General features: G+C 40.4%; 1 protein-coding gene across 1 annotated transcript in view; it reads left to right on the top strand.

Moving 5' to 3' along the window:
* PLAC8 (placenta associated 8) overlaps positions 1–17,300 on the top strand; it is a 37,896-nt gene that overhangs the window by 11,660 nt on the left and 8,936 nt on the right. The window contains exons 2-4 of the mRNA XM_079919866.1: positions 2,186–2,327; positions 4,521–4,645; positions 9,778–9,892. Coding sequence (XP_079775992.1) covers positions 2,216–2,327; positions 4,521–4,645; positions 9,778–9,882 — 342 coding nt within the window. The 5' untranslated portion in view covers positions 2,186–2,215 and the 3' untranslated portion in view covers positions 9,883–9,892. The remainder of the gene's footprint in view (positions 1–2,185; positions 2,328–4,520; positions 4,646–9,777; positions 9,893–17,300) is intronic.

The raw sequence follows: 17,300 nt of genomic DNA, 5'->3' as shown, positions 1-17,300 counted from the left end.
TCTTCATTCCTGTTCATGGCACAGAGCTCCTAAAATCTTTGGAATTTCTTACATGGTAAGAGCAATAAAGGTGTCTTGTTATTCATAACAAGCCCCTCTCAACTACAGAGGAGTTTATGCTAATGAAGTGACTTTTTTGAAAGCCCTTGAGGGTGCTGGTTGCCAGAGAAACCAATCTTTGTTTAGAGGGTTGGAACTTTTTGCGAAGCTCTCAGACCTCCAGGGGAGGGGAGAGGGGTTTGGAGACTGAATTCAATCACCAATGGCCAATGATTTAATGAATCATGCCTGTGTAATCAAGGCTCCATAAGAACCCAAAAGGACAGGTTCAGAGAGCTTTGGGGTTGGTGTACTGGGAAGGTGGCCCACCCCAAACTCCACAGGCTCTGAACCTCACCCTCTGTATCTTTTCATCTGGTTGTTCATTCTTATCCTTTAATAGCCTTTGTAATATATCAATAATCTAGTAAGTAATCTATTTTCCTGAGTTCTGTGAGCCAATCCAGCAAATTTATCAAACCTGAGGAAGGGGTCATGGGAACCTCTGATCTAGTTGGTCAGAAGCACAGGTGACAACCTGGTCTTACAATTGGCATCTGAAGTAGGGGAGGGAGGGCAGTCTTGTGGGACTGAGCCCTTAACACGTGGAATCTGACACTGTCTCCTATAGACAGTGTCAGAATTGAGCCAAATTGTAGGACACTGTATGGGCAGGCTCCTCAAGATGTCTGTTCTCTTGTTCTCTGTACATTCTCTGCTTACCAGTCCCTGCTTAACCTACATTCTATTCAGATGACTGACCTTCCCTAATCAGCAAATACCTACGTACTTGCCCCCTGCCCCAGCTAGTGATTGTTCTAAGCTTTAGATCAGAATATCTCCCCTGTGATAGCTTATCAAAGGGGTGGTGAGAGGCTGTGCTCCTCTGCTTGTTTCCCTGGTAACCAGTGAGCCAACCTGATGTCAATCCTCCCTAAAACTGGTAACCTCCCTCTCCCCCCATCCCCTGCCCTGGGAGCGAAGACTGGTGGGCTGTCACTCCAGGACCTTGCTTCAGAAATGTAAGATCCCCCTATCCATTAAACCATTGATGTTTCTGTCACTGACTCTGGGCTCTTTCTTCGGTCTCCGGACAAGTACGGGGCTCGCAGGCCTGCAGGGTGCAATCCAATGGACCCCCATCTGGTGTTGCAGAATTGCTTGGTGTGGAAAAAAGCTACCACACATTTGGTGATCACAGGTGACAGTGTTCTGTGAGTAGACAGAAAACAGGGGAGTTTTTCCTTTACAACTGCTCATCAGAAACAAGTCCACAGCAAAAGGGAACATAAAAGAGGGGCAAGAGGAGAAAGGTTGCAAGTACACAAAAGCTTAGGATGGTGCAATTTTACAGAAGTCCGTTTCCATAATTCACTACTCCTTCTGTCAACTGAAAAAAAATGCACAACGTGAGTGTTGTGAGTTAAGTTTTATTTGGAGCCAAATGAGGACTATAGCCTAGGAGAACAGCCTCACAGATAGCTCTGAGGACCTGCTGCAAAGAGGTCGGAGGGGAGGTGAGTATGCACGCGATTTTGGTGAAGGGGGCACGTGCGTCAAGCACACATTTTGGCAGAAGGTTGCTGCTGGTCACGGGGAGCAGACGCCTCCGTTAATGATTTTAGTGCTTTTCTAGATATGAGAAGATGTAAGAAATGGGGCTCATAAAATCTTCTCCTAAAAAATATCTAACTCTCTGAAGGCCTGTTCTGCCAGTGTTTCCCAGAACACACAGTGCCTCATTCCTGATCACCGTGCTGAACTCCTTTCAGGGTGTGTTGAAGGTCAGCGACTGCAGTGGCGGGTGACTTCATTCTTGTAGAACCAAACAGCGTGCAACAATTTTTAGTTGGCATGGTCATTATCACGGGTTTTCTAATTTGTTTCCCTGTCTTGTGTGGAGACCAGGCACCTGTTTAAAATAGTTCTTACAACCCTGTTACGTTCCCTAACACCAAGAGAAGAATCTGTACGTTTTACCAGTTCAGTGAATCCCTTCCCCCAGGGGCCTCTGCAGAAATTCTGTTCTTCAAAGATCAACAAGTCACTTGGTCTAAATTGCCTCACTTGCCCGTGAAGCAGAGTACCTCAAAACAGGCTTCCAAGAGCAACCTCCAGGCTACTTACACCAAGTTTTTCCTTTCAGACCACTGCCACGTAAGACCCTGCATCGAAAATGCAAGCTCCATCTCCAGTGGTCATTGTAACTCAGCCTGGAGCTGGTCCGGTTCCTCAAACCTCTAACTGGCAGACGGGCATGTGTGACTGCTTCAGCGATTGCGGCGTCTGTAAGTGCTGGGGAAAGTGCCCCCGTAACTGATGCGGAGGTGAATTACCAAAGACCAAATCCTTCCCTCACTCCTCCCTTATTGTGTAGTAAACGTTCCCCACTGATGCCAAAGTACCCTGTGTGTCAGGCAATGCTTTGTTAACAGAAAAAACCTGTACGGACTGTAAATTAATTGTTCTCCACCCTTCGAAGAATAGTCTTACTCCTAAAATAAGTTCTGGAGTTAAGATAATAGGCAAAAAGCTGATAACTCTAACAGTGAACAGACTTGGCCTAATGACTATAAATAGACCATACATCATATTAAAAGAGACATTTCAAGTTTTACTTGATTAAAAAAAAGACTGCTCTTGTTACACATAAATTAAACTCATTATTTTATAGTTACACTGTGCCCAGTAAACAAGGGATAATTTTCATCCATGGTTTCAGCATGAGCTCAGAGAAAAATTATTTTATTTGTACATTTAGCTTTGTTATACACCTAAGAATAAAGAATTCTAAAGGCAATTAACTTCTCATTGGGTAAAATATCTCTGACCCTCCTTGTTTTTTGTTTTGTTTCTTTTATGAGCGCTCTCTAAGTAAACTTGGGAGAGAGGAAGTTTGAGAGAAGATGGGGGTGTCAGAAAGGTCAAATGCTTAGTTCTCAACACCAAGCAGGAAACAAACAAACCAGCCTATATAACAAATTTTGCTCTGAGGTTTTTGGTTTTGTTTTCCTGCCTCCTTGAAGTCTACACAGTGTTCTGAGACAGGAAAGGAAAATTTGTTAACCTCTAACTTATCACTGGAATTGAAATTTGAAATCGAGTTAATAATTACATTGAAAAGCCTAAAGGGGGGCTTCCCTGGTGACGCAGTGGTTAAGGACCCGCCTGCCAATGCAAGGGACACGGGTTCAAACCCTGGTCCGGGAAGATCCCACATGTTGCAGAGCAACTAAGCTCATGCGCCACAACTACTGAGGCTGTACTCTAGAGACTGCAAGCCACAACTGCTGAAGCCTGTGTGCCTAGAGCCTGTGCTCCGCAACAAGAGAAGCCACCGCAATGAGAAGCCCGCGCACCGTAATGAACAGTAACCACTGCCTTCTGCAAGTAGAGAAAGCCCGAGCGCAGCAACGCAGACCAAACGCAGCCAAAAATAAAGATAAATAAAATTTTTTTAAAGTAGATTGTAAAATAATATTTAAAGTAATATTAGATATTAAAAATAATATTTTTTAAAAAAGCACAGAGGGAAAGAATTACCTAGGAAATGGAACAGTTGGGTTTATTGATTTGCTGTCATTGTCCTACTGGATGACCTGGGGTGATGACTTACACTTCTCGGGACATTAGTTCAACATCTGCATATCATAGTGATAATGAAACCACAATAATAAAACCTTCTAAAGATGAACATTCTAATCCCCTAACCCCTAGTATTGTTACTCAAATAAGTGAATTACAAGTCCTAATATGAGCTTAATATCTTCATACAGAATTTCTTAATTGTAGATCTGACCAAATCATTCTCCCTTCTTAAAATATTTCAGAGGTTCCTCATGACTACCATGACCCATTCTGAGCACTCGTACTTCCTCTTTATCCAGTCTCCAACTCGCCATGGGTCCAGCTTCATCCCCGTCCCATCCCTGGCTCCAGCCATGTTGAATGAAAACCAGTCATTGCCTAGACATACCATGTTATCTAAAGAGGGTCTTTTCCCTTTCCTCTACCTATAAAATTCCTAATCATCCTTCAATATTCAGATCAAGCAACATTTCCTTCCCAGAGCACTGGAGGCCCCATTTGTGTGAGTGACTCCTTGGCATCCTGAGTAGGTTTCTGTTGGAGAATTTTTCATATGATCTAACTTCCCTTCTAGACTTCAGACAGAGGCATTGTCAGTACTGAGGATAATCTCTGGAACATGGCTAGGTTTCAGTGAATCATTCAATACATGGATGAAGGCAGTACTACAAAAAGAATACAGACTTTCCAAGGTGTGGTTATTCCAGAAATGATTGGGTGGAGAGAAGGGAGAAGCTGATGCGTTGCTGAGCAAAAGCAGTGAAGATGGACTTGGCAGCAGGATGTGTGACAAAGGCCCCAGGATTTGGACCGCCATTCATGAAAGCACACTAACTTTCAGCTGTGGTGGGGGCAGAGTGGAGTAATTTGTACCTCTGATTTCATGTGTCCAGGTCTCTGTGGCATATTTTGCTTCACGTGTCTTGCATGTCAAGTTGCATCTGATATGAATGAATGCTGTCTGTGTGGAACAAGTGTTGCAATGAGGACCCTCTACAGGACTCGATACGGCATCCCGGTGAGTCTCTTATGACACTGTATCATTCAAGTATGCGCCCACGTTCAAAATAATTGTCATAAACATGGAGACAATTTGATGGTACCCATCATCATACGAATTTGATTAGTAGGAGTTTCCTAGCATCTGCAACCTTGTATTCCATTACTGTAGCAATAGATCCTCTGGTTATGGGACCTCCTTCTATGTTTCTGTGAAAACCTTAGAAAATAAACAACTCTTGTATTTGCAATGTATGTCATACAGTGGAAGAGGAATGTTCAGAGCCTACTATGCCCCAGGTATATTACATATGTTACATCATTTAATCCTTACACCAACCCCGTAAAGTAAGTAGGCCCACCAGGCAGAATTCCTTCTTACTCAGGGGAAGTTGTTCTTTCTCTATTAAGGCCTTCAACTAATTAGATGAGACCCACCCACATTATGGAGGGTTACTCTAAGTCTACTGATTTAAATGTTAATCTCATCTGAAATATTATCTTCACAGAAACATCTAGAATAGTGTTTGATCTAATATCTGGGTACTATGACCTGGCCAAGTTGACACATAAAATTAACCATCACAGGAAACAAATATCAATAAATAGACAGAGGGCTTCCCTGGTGGCGCAGTGGTTGAGAGTCCACCTGCCGATGCAGGGGACACGGGTTCATGTCCCGGTCTGGGAAGATCCCACATGCCACGGAGCAGGCTGGGCCCAGTGGGCCATGGCCGCTGGGCCTGTGCGTCTGGAGCCTGTCCTCCGCAATGGGAGAGGCCACAACAGTGGGAGGCCCGTGTACAGCAAAAATAAATAAATAAATAGGCAAAATATTTTAGGAACTTATCTTATTCCATTGAAATTATTTTATTTTTTATTTGAAAATATTTCTTACTTTTTTAATTATACAAGATAATACATATATAGGTAATTTTATGACAAATCCAAACACAGAGGTATATAAAATAAAAAGTGAAAATCTCTACTCAGTGATAAATTCTATTAGTAACTTGGTGGTCTCCTTCCTCAGGTTTCTTTTTCCTATGCCTATAAGGCATATACATATAGATTAGATGTAGCTATAGCTATAGATCTAGACATATGGGGTTTGGGATATGCAGGGCTAATTTATTGCTTTTTTTTTTTTTAATGAGTTCATACTATATTGTAACCTGTTTTTTCCACTTAATATATGGTAGACACCTTTTATGTCTGTAATACAGATTCTTTTTAATATCTGCATAGTATTCCATCATAGAGATAACATACTTAATCACTTCCTTATTGATGAACGGTTAAGTGATATTGCAGTTTAAATAGTTGTACGTATATGATTTTGTACATGCACTGGTATTTTTGTAGGATAGTGTACTAGATTAGATTGACAGATCACAGGATATGCACATTCAAAATTTGAAAAATACTGTTAAGTATCCCTTCAAAAAGATTATATCAATTTATAATTTATTAATATTATACGTGTGCCAATATAATATTTTTTCATGTTGCCTGTCAGAGAGGAAATGATACTTCCTTGTCGTTTTAGTTAAATTTTTATTAGATAGATCAAGCAACTTTTTGAAAGTTTATTGTCCTTTTTCATTTCTTCTATAAATTATCTGTACATATACTTTGTTCATTGTTTTATTGAGTTGTTTTTCTTTTCTAATTGATTTGTAGGAGCTCTTTATTTATTACGCTATGACTATTTAACATGAAAGTTATCAACTTTTTTAAAGGCTTAGTACATAATCAATTTTTTTAAATGCTCATTAGGAGTTTGAAAAATTAATAACAGTCTAAAACTAAAACTTCAGTTGGTTTTGACAAAATTTGGAAGATTGGAAGGAAGAGGAAGAAACTAAGATATTCTAAAGGCTTTGTCTGGCATTGATAGATAAATACACATTTTTTTATAAAAAGAACATTACTGAGGTATAACTGACTTACAATAAACTGCATATATTTAAAATGAACAATTTGATAAGTTTAGACATATGTATATACCTGTGAAACCTCACAGTCAAAATACTGAACATATTCATCACCCCCAAAATTTACTCACATCCCTTTGTAATCTTTCCTTCTTTCCCCTCCCCTCTTCCCCAAGTAACCAACAATATGCTTTCTGTCACTATAGATTAGTTTTCATTTTCTACCATTTTATATAATAGAACTATACAGTGTGTAGCTTCTTTCACTCAGTATAATTATTCTGGCATTCTTCAAATCGTTGTGTTGTGTAAACTTAAATGTGTTAAGAGGGTAGATCTCATGTTAAGTATATATTTTTAACCCAAACAATAAAATTAGAAAAAAAAAGAAAACATTTGAATGGCAAATAAGAACATAAGAAGATGTTCAATATCATCAGTCATTAGAGAAATGCAAATTAAAACCACAATGAGATACAACTACACACCTATTGGGATAGCTAAAATTAATCAGCCTAAACCACACCAAGTGTGAGCAGATATGGAGGAACTGAAACTCTCATGCACTGCTGATTGGAATGTAAAATACAGTTTCTTAAAAAGTTAAATATACACCTACTTTTTAGCCCAGCCATTCTGCTCCTAGATATTTACCCTACAAAAATATATATCCATACCAAGACTTGTACACAAATGTTCAGAGCAGTTTTGCTTGTAATAGCCAAAAACTAAAAACCACCCAAATGTCCCCCAGCAGGTGAATGGATAAACAAATTGTGATCTATCCATTATATGGATACTACTTAGCAATAAAAAGGAATGAACTATTGATACCCACTACAACGTTGATGAATCTCAAGATAAATATAATGTTAATAGCCAGGACATGGAAGCAACTTAAATGTCCATCAACCGATGAATGGATAAAGAAGATGTGGCACATATATACAATGGAATATTACTCAGCCATAAAAAGAAGCAAAATTGAGTTATTTGTAGTGAGATGGATGGACCTAGAGTCTGTCATACAGTGAAATAAGTCAGAAAGAGAAAAACACATACTGTATGCTAACATATATATATGGAATCTTAAAAAAAAGAAAAGAAATTGTTCTGAAGAACCTAGGGGCAGGACAGGAATAAAGACACAGATGTAGAGAATGGACTTGACATGGGGAGGAGGAAGGGTAAGCTGGGACAAAGTGAGAGAGTGGCATGGACTTATATACACAACCAAATGTAAAATAGCTAGTGGGAAGCAGCCACAGAGCACAGGGAGATCAGCGGGGTGCTTTGCGACCACCTAGAGGGTTGGGATAGGGAGGGAGGGAGGGAGATGCAAGAGGGAGGAGATACGGGAACATATGTATATGTATAGCTGATTCACTTTGTTATAAAGCAGAAACTAACGCAACATTGTAAAGCAATTATACTCCAATAAAGATGTCAAAAAAATTTTTTTAATATATAATGTTAAGTTGTGGGTAAAAATTTAAGGGTCATTGCTAATAAAAATTAGTTGTGGAACATCTAAAACTACTAAAGGGAACAAAAGGAACCAGGAAAGTTCTATTCAGCCAAAAATGGAAAGATGGAAAAAAATACCATTTGATGAATACCAAACGTAAAATAATTTGGCTATCTCATGGGTGGGAGTGATTTAGATTTATCAGCTGTGCTAAAATGTCTTTACCTTTTATTATTTCTTTTAGTGTGTTTGTGGTGAGTCTTTGAGAGTCTGACCTCTTATGTGATAGGTGAATAGCTGCCCCACTTATCTCACCCCTCTTCTCTTCTGGGGCCCCAAAGCCCACATTAGGGTCATCTGTTAAACTGCTCTGCAGGCTGTGTTCCAGGCAAGGCCACAGCTGGCAGCTCTGGGCTGGCCCAGCTGCTCAAGCTGGCATCAGTTAACCACTCATCTTTCATTCCCCAGCCCATTCTTCCTCCTTTCTGAACTGAGAGTTTTTCGTTTGGGGTTTATCAAATACCGTGCCTCTGACTATGTTAGGTTTCATGTTCCTTAGCTCTGTTTTACTTTCTCCATCAATGTAATCCCATCTGCTTCATTTTTTTTTTCCAAAAATTGCTCATGATTTCTGGCTCACTAAATCCCCCCATCCCTGTTTTCTAGTACAGCTTTCATTTTAGTTAACAAAGCTCTGCAAGCACATAGTTTTTAAAATTATCTAATTTATAAGGTTTGTTAAGGAAAATAGTACTCCCCAAACTTCTCTCCCCTACTTCCTCTTTCCAAAGGCTGATCTTTGGGTGTTTACCTCCGTATCTCCAAATAGTAGACTTGTATTGCTACTTTTTGACTTTGCAGTTTGGGGCATTGTCTCTGGACTTCTTACTGTGGAAGATGAGAATTTAGTTCTGTTTTATCCCCCTTCCCCACCATGGACATGCACCCTACCCCTACCTCACTCCTTCCAATATAGTTATATATAATTTTGGTTAAATCCGTATTTAGTATTTATATTATGATAGCTCTGCTTGCTCTTCAGAGTTGAGTTGAATCGTGTAATGAACTATGATTGCCTTTTCTACTAAACTTTGTTTTTCCTACTATTAATAATGCTTGGCTTTTTCATTAGGAGTTTTTCATTTACTTAAGAGTAGTGCAGTCCCAAACTCTTTCCCAGTTTTCTAAATCTCTTCCCCAAACATTCAATACATCAGACATTCTATCATTTTCGTCTCCTTGATGAAATCACTCCCTGACCCGCTACCCTTTGAACTAGATGCTTTTCACTCCTGGTGCTCTGCTTTTGCCCTGAGATCTCCTTCGCCATGACTGGAGATTCCATTAACCGCTCCCCCATGTTAGTCTCTGGTTTCTTATACCTTTCTTGGTTTGCTCCTTCACTTTGGTGGAGACATCCTCTAGTAGCTTCCTGAGAAAGAGAGAGGGTAGAGGAGAAAAGAGATTTTACTTCATGAAACTCCTTATTTTACCCTCATATTGATAGTTTGGTTAGATATCTTCCATTTTCAATATCACAAATTATAGGAAAACATTTGATTTCATAAAAAGAGACAGGAGCTATATAGAGAAATCAACTAACATTTTCCTAAATGTATCCATCCAAACTCCAAATTCAAAGGATCAATGCCTTCTGCTTCTCTTCAAAATGTCTTGAAAATCCACAAGTCTTAATTCCCAAATAGGTGGATTTTACATTTCTGTTTCTTTTATATTTTCAAACAGGGATCCATTTGTGATGACTATATTGTGACCCTTTGCTGTCCTCTGTGTTCTCTTTGCCAAATCAAGAGAGACATCAACAGAAGGAGAGCCATGCATACTTTCTAAAAAAACAATGGTAAGTCCCAGAATCTGTGAATGTTGAGAAATATAATCAAGGGCTTTGTAAACTCAGCATTATTTTGAATAATAATTCAATAATAACAATTATTTAAGTCTCTCAAATGTTATCTTAATATAAAGATTGACTTTGATTTCTTCAAATGAAGAAAGCTTGTTTGGGCTGCCATAACAAAGTAACATAGCTTAAACAGGTTAAACAACAGGAATTTATTTCTCATAGTTCGGAATGCTGGGAAGTCCAAGATCAAGTATGAGCCAGTTCGGTTCCTTGGTGAGGATGCTCTTCCTAGCTTGCAGTTGGCCACCTTTTTGCTGTGTCCTCAAATATTGGAGACAGAGAGAGAGTTTTTGGCCTTTCTTCTTATGAGGACAGTATTCCCATCATGGGGCCCTCACCTTCATGATCTCATCTAAACCTAATTACTTCCCAAAGGCTTCACCTCCTAATACCATCACACTGGGGGTTAGGGTTTCAACATATGAGTTTTGTGGCTGGGGGGACACAAACATTCAGTTCAAAAAAATAACTCTATATTTTGAAACTATATTTTAGCAAATAAAGGGATGGTGACTTCTCTAGACTTCTCAGAATTCTGATGGTCTATTAATGAAGCACCACTTGCAAAATACAAGAGTGTGGTGAGATACAAAAGAAGTGGAAAGCACTTTCCCTGCTAATACAAACAAATTGATGAAAGAAACTGGTAAATAATTATAAAGTAGTAGAGCAAATGAAAATTATGCTATGTAATATTTGGATTAATTGTGGCATAATGCATCTATAAATAATGAGGTGAGGTTAAACAGGAAAGAGAAGGTGAACTTTGAAAGAGGTGGAATAGAATACAGAATATTTGGAAATGTTCTGTAGAATGTCATCATCTGAAATTCAGTCAAGTCATTTCCAACTCATTTTTCCAAGATTCTCAGAATTAGCTATTGAGGATATAGTAAAGTAGAAATCAACATGATTTTGTCAGTATTCTATAGAACGTATCTTGAGTATGGGAAGAAAACATTAATTTTCCCATTCTTTGCAAAAATCCCACTTCCTTTCTCAAGTGAATGAGAACTTTGTGTAAGTTAACAAACATAACTCTTGGAAGATATGTTTTCAAATATTCATGCATTTAGCAAATAATGCCTCACGTACCTAGTACCATGCAGGACACTGTTAGGGACTGTGGGGAATGAAGGGAAATAAGCTGGTCCTCTTCCCCTTAGAGACTTTATACTCAAAAAGAAGGCATTAGAAAATCCCTCAAATAAAATGCAAACTTTGAATAATGCCTTTAGATGAAGTGCTATTTTATGCTCAGAGGAAGGAAAGATGATATCCTGTGAGAAGTGTAAGTGAAAGTTTCTTGAAAGAAGTGGTTTTAATTCTAAAGAAGAAGTGAGCATCAGGGTCACAAGAGGAAATAGATGGCACTCAAACTGTGATAATACAAGGATTTAATGAAGACCATTTACAAAGGTGTGGGTGGGAGGTACAGGGAAATGACAGGGGATTGTGCAACAACAGCTGAACCGTTACCATCCCTAGGCCTCGGGAGGATGGGAGGGAGCAGTTACCTGCATCCCAAAGGAGAAAGCTGTGTAACGGCTGCCCTGAGAGGACCTGAGCAGCCTGGGGTAACCCCTCAGGAAGGAAACAAGGGGAAAACTACCCTGACCTCATTTTCTGATGTCCTTCTGGGCTTGCCATTGGTTGAACACACCAGGAAGGCAGAGAGAAGAACAGTATTGCTGGGGACCACAGGTCAGCCTCCCAGACCACAGGGCAGGACAGACAATGGTAGAAATGGATTGGATGGGGAAAAGGGAAGATTTTTGACACAAGATGAATAGAAATGGGTGTTGCTTCCCATCAGCAACATTAGTGAAACTATAGAGGCAAAAAACGGAAAAAACATCTTTATGAGCTTAGGTTCGACTTGGCAGGGACATATGGTATAAGTAGGAAAATAATGAGAAATGAAAGATTTTAAAAACTGATTTGGGACCTTGGCATGCAATGTAGTGAATACTGGGCTAATGATTTGGCCTTTTATTTGGTAAGCACTAAGGAGTTATTGCAGGCTATAAAGGAGTAACATATGTAGACTTATACTTTAGAAAAATTAACCCGGTAATGGCAAGTGGCACAGACTGGACAGGATGAGGTCAAAAGCAAAGATTTGGCCTTACACCATTTCAACACTTTACCTAAATAAGCACATGAGACTGTTTGGAAAAAATATCTACCCACACATATACAATAATAAATCCTGGCATTTGAGCTTTTTTTTAACCTCAAGGAAATTATCTCACTGAAATTTTGAGCTGGTTTGACATAAAATATCTTGGTGGTCCCGACTCCTGCTCATCAGCTTGGACCCTACATTATTCATTGACAATAACACTTTAGATATACAAATACCTGAAATGGGAGAATAAAGAGATAAAGATAAAAGAATAATGTGATTTACGTTAAAAAACAGATTGAGACAAAGGGATACAAGAACGAACTGAAAAAGTTCCCAGTAGCCAAAATTGGAACAACTTGAGCAACAAAATAAGGTAGTATTGGATTATAACCCAAAGTATAAAATAAGTATCTGAGTATCAGTCCATACTGATATGTATGTAATGGCAATATTATTCATTACTGTGACCAACCTATATGTAAGAATAAGTTTTCTTCAAAAATACACTAATGCAGGGACTTCCCTGGGGTTCAGTGATTAGGACTCTGTGCTTCCAATGCAGGGGGCACAGGTTCGATCGCTGGCTGGGGAACTAAGATCCCACATGCCATGCAGCGCTAAACAAACAAACAGATCAGTGCGGGAGACCTTCAAGATGGAGAGGAGGAGTAAGACGCGGAGATCACCTTCCTCCCCACAAATACATCAGAAATATATCTACACGTGGAACAACTATAGAACACCCACTGAATGCTGGCAAAAGACCTCAGACCTCCCAAAAGGCAAGAAAGTCCCCACGTACCTGGGTAGGGCAAAAGAAAAAAGAAAAAACAGAGACAAAAGGATAGGGACGGGACCTGCACCAGTGGGAGGGAGCCGTGAAGGAGGCAAGGTTTCCACACGCTAGAAGCCCCTTCGCGGGCAGAGACTGAGAGGGGCGGAGGTGGGAAGCTTCGGAGCCGTGGAGGAGAGCACAGCAACAGGGGTGCGGAGGGCAAAGCGGAGAGATTCCTGCACAGAGGATCGGGGTCGACCAGCACTCACCAGCCCGAGAGGCTTGTCTGCTCACCTGCTGGGGCGGGGTGAGGGGGTGCTGGGAGCTGAGTCTCGGGCTTCGGTCACAGCGCAGGGAGAGGACTGGGGTTGGCGGCGTGAACACAGCCTGCAGGGTGTTAGTGCACCACGGCTAGATGGGAGGGAGTCCGAAAAAAGTCTGGACCTGCCAGAGAGGCAAGAGACCTTTGTTTTGGGCTGTGCATGGAGTGGGGATTCCTTCCCAGTGTGCCCACAGAAGGCAGAACACTGCCTAAGCGAGCTCCAGAGATGGGCGTGAGCCACGGCTATCAGCTCGGACCACAGAACGGGACTGAACTGCTAACACTGCTGCCGCTGCCACCAAGAATCCTGTGTGCCAGCACAGGTCACTATCCACACACTCCCTGGGAGCTTGTGCAGCCCGACACTGCCAGGGTCCCGGGATCCAAGGACAACTTCCCCGGGAGAATACACAGCGTGCCTCAGGCTGGTGCAACGTCACGCTGGCCTCTGCCGCCTCAGGCTCGCCCCACATCCCAATAATGACTACTGTACCCCTCCCTCCCCCTGGCCTTAGAGAGCAAGAGAGCCCTAATCAGCCGCTGCTTTAACCCCCAGCTCTCTGGGCAGGGAACAGACTCCTGAGGGTGGCCTACTCACAGAGTTGGGGCCAAAACCAAAGCTGAACCCCAGAAGCTGTGTGAAAGAATAAGAGAAAGGGAAATTTCTCTGTGCAGCCTCAGGAGAAGCAGATTAAATCCCCACAATCAACCTGATAAACCCTACATCTGAAGGATACCTAAATGGATAACGAATGTTCCCAAAATTGAGGCAGTGGACTTTGGGAGCAACTGTACACTTGCGGTTTGCTTTCTGCATTATTTTTTTTCTGGTTTTATGTTTATCTTAGTTTAGTATTTAGTGCTTATTATCATTGGTGGATTTGTTTACTGGGGTTTGGTTGCTCTCTTCCATATATATATATATATATATATATATATATATATATATATATATATACATATATATTTCTTTCCCTTTTCTCTTTTTTGTGAGTGTGTATGTGTATGCCTCTTTGTGTGATTTTGTCTGTATAGGTTTGCTTTTACCATTTGTCCTAGGGCTCTGTCTGTTCGTTCTTTGTTTTTGTTTTTTTCTCTCTTCCTTTTCTTCTGAGCTCTATGGTTGGCAGGGTCTTGGTGCTCTGGCCGGGTCTCAGGCCTGAGCCTCCGAGGTGGGAGGGCCGAGTCCAGGACATTGGACCACCAGAGACCTCCCGGCCCCACATAATATCAATTGGTTAGAGCTCTCCGAGATCTTCATCTCAACACTAAGACACAGCTCCACCCAATGGCCAGCAAGCTCCAGTGCTGAACACACCATGCCAAACAACTAGCAAGATGGGAACACAACCCTACCCATCAACAGAGAAGCTGCATAAAGTCATACTAATTTCACAGACACTCCAAAACACACCACCAGACACGGCCCTGCCTGCCAAAAGGACAAGATATAGCCCCAACCGGCGGAACACAGATACCAGTACCCTCCACCAGGAAGCCTAAATAAGCCACTGAACAAACCTCACCCACTGGGGGCAGACACCAAAAACAATGGGAACTACGAACCTGCAGCCTGCGAAAAGGAGACTCCAAACACAGTAAGTTAAACAAATAGGAAAACAGAGAAATACGCAGCTGATGAAGGAACAAGGTAAAAACCCACCAGACCAAACAAATGAAGAGGAAATAGGCAGTCTACCTGAAAAAGAATTCAGAGTAATGATAGTAAAGTTGATCCAAAAATGTTGGAAATAGAATGGAGAAAATCAAAGAAATGTTTAACAAGGACCTAGAAGAACTAAAGAGCAAACAAACAATGATGAACAACACAATAAATGAAATTAAAAATTCTCTAGAAGGAATCAATAGCAGAATAACTGAGGCAGAAGAACGGATAAGTGACCTGGAAGATAAAATAGTGGAAATAACTGCCACAGAGCAGAATAAAGAAAAAAGAATGAAAAGAATTGAGGACAGTCTCAGAGACCTCTGGGACAACATTAAATGCACCAACATTCAAATTATAGGGGTTCCAGAAGAAGAAGAGAAAAAGAAAGGGACTGAGAAAATATTTGAAGAGATTATAGTTGAAAACTTCCCTCATACGGGAAAGGAAGTAGTCAAGTCCAGGAAGCACAGAGAGTCCCATACAGGATAACTCCAAGGAGAAACACACCAAGACACATATTAATCAAACTATCAAAAATTAAATACAAAGGAAAAATATTAAAAGTAGCAAGGGAAAACCAACAAATAACATACGAGGGAAACCCCATAAGGTTAACAGCTGATCTTTCAACAGAAACTCTGCAAGCCAGAAGGGAGTGGCAGGACATATTTAAAGTGATGAAAGAGAAAAACCTACAACCAAGATTGCTCTACCCAGCAAGGATCTCATTCAGATTCAATGGAGAAATCAAAACCTTTACAGACAAGCAAAAGTTAAGAGAATTCAGCACCACCAAACCAGCTTTACAACAAATGCTAAAGGAACTTCTCTAGGCAGGAAACACAAGAGAAGGAAAAGACCTACAATAACAAACCCAAAACAATTAAGAAAATGGTAATAGGAACATACGTATCGATAATTACCTTAAATGTAAATGGATTCAGTGCTCCAAACAAAAGACACAGACTGGCTGAATGGACGCAAAAACAAGACCCATATATATGCTGTCTACAAGAGACCACTTCAGACCTAGGGACACATACAGACTGAAAGTGAGGGGATGGAAAAAGATATTCAACGCAAACTGAAATCAAAAGAAAGCTGGAGTAGCAATTCTCATATCAGACAAAATAGACTTTAAAATAAAGACTATTACAAGAGACAAAGAAGGACACTACATAATGACCAAGGATCAATCCAAGAAGAAGATATAACAATTGTAAATATTTATGCACCCAATATAGGAGCACCTCAGTACATAAGACAAATCCTAACAGCCATAAAAGGGGAAATTGAGGGCTTCCCTGGTGGCGCAGTGGTTGAGAGTCCCCCTGCCAATGCAGGGGACATGGGTTCGTGCCCCGGTCCGGGAAGATCCCACATGCTGCGGAGTGGCTGGGCCCATGAGCCATGGCTACTGAGCCTGCACGTCCGGAGCCTGTGCTCCGCAACGGGAGAGGCCACAACAGTGAGAGGCCCGTGTACCGCAAAAAAAAAAAAAGGGGGGGAAATTGACAGTAACACAATAATAGTAGGGGACTTTAACACCCCACTTTCACCAATGGACAGATCATCCAAAATGAAAATAAATAAACACAAGCTTTAAAAGACACATTAGACCAAATATACTTAATTGATATTTATAGGACATTCCATGAAAAAACAACAGAATACACTTTCTTCTCGAGTGTCCATGGAACATTTTCCAGGATTGATCATATCTTGGGTCACAAATAAAGCCTTGGTAAATTTAAGAAAATTGAAATCATATCAATTATCTTTTATGACCACAATGTTATGAGACTAGATATCAAATTAGAGGAAAAAAATCTGTAAAAACTACAAACACATGGAGGCTCAACAGTACACTACTAAATAACCAAGAGATCACTGAAGAAATCAAAAAATACCTAGAAACAAATGACAATGAAAATACAACACAAAACCTATGGGATGCAGCAAAAGCAGTTCTAAGAGGGAAGTTTATAGCAATACAATCCTACCGCAAAAAACAAGAAAAATCTCAAATAAACAACCTAACCTTACACCTAAAGCAATTAGAGAAAGAAGAACAAAAAACCCCCAAAGTTAGCAGAAGGAAAGAAATCATAAAGATCGGATCAGAAATAATTGAAAAAGAAATGAAGGAAAGATAGCAAAGATCAATAAAACTAAAAGCTGGTTCTTTGAAAAGATAAACAAAATTGATAAACCATTAGCCAGTCTCATTAAGAAAAAAAGGGAGAAGACTCAAATCAATAGAATTAGAAACGAAAAAGGAGAAATAACAACTGACACTGCATAAATACAAAGGACCATGAGAGACTACAAGCAACTATATGCCAATAAAATGGACAACCTGGAAGAAATGGACAAATTCTCAGAAAAGTACAACCTTCCAAGATGAACCAAGAAGAAACAGAAAATCTGAACAGACCAATCACAAGT

This window comes from Stenella coeruleoalba (genome assembly GCF_951394435.1).
Source record: "Stenella coeruleoalba genome assembly, chromosome: 4".
Lineage (NCBI taxonomy): Eukaryota > Metazoa > Chordata > Mammalia > Artiodactyla > Delphinidae > Stenella > Stenella coeruleoalba.
This window is presented reverse-complemented; position numbering and strand designations above follow the sequence as displayed.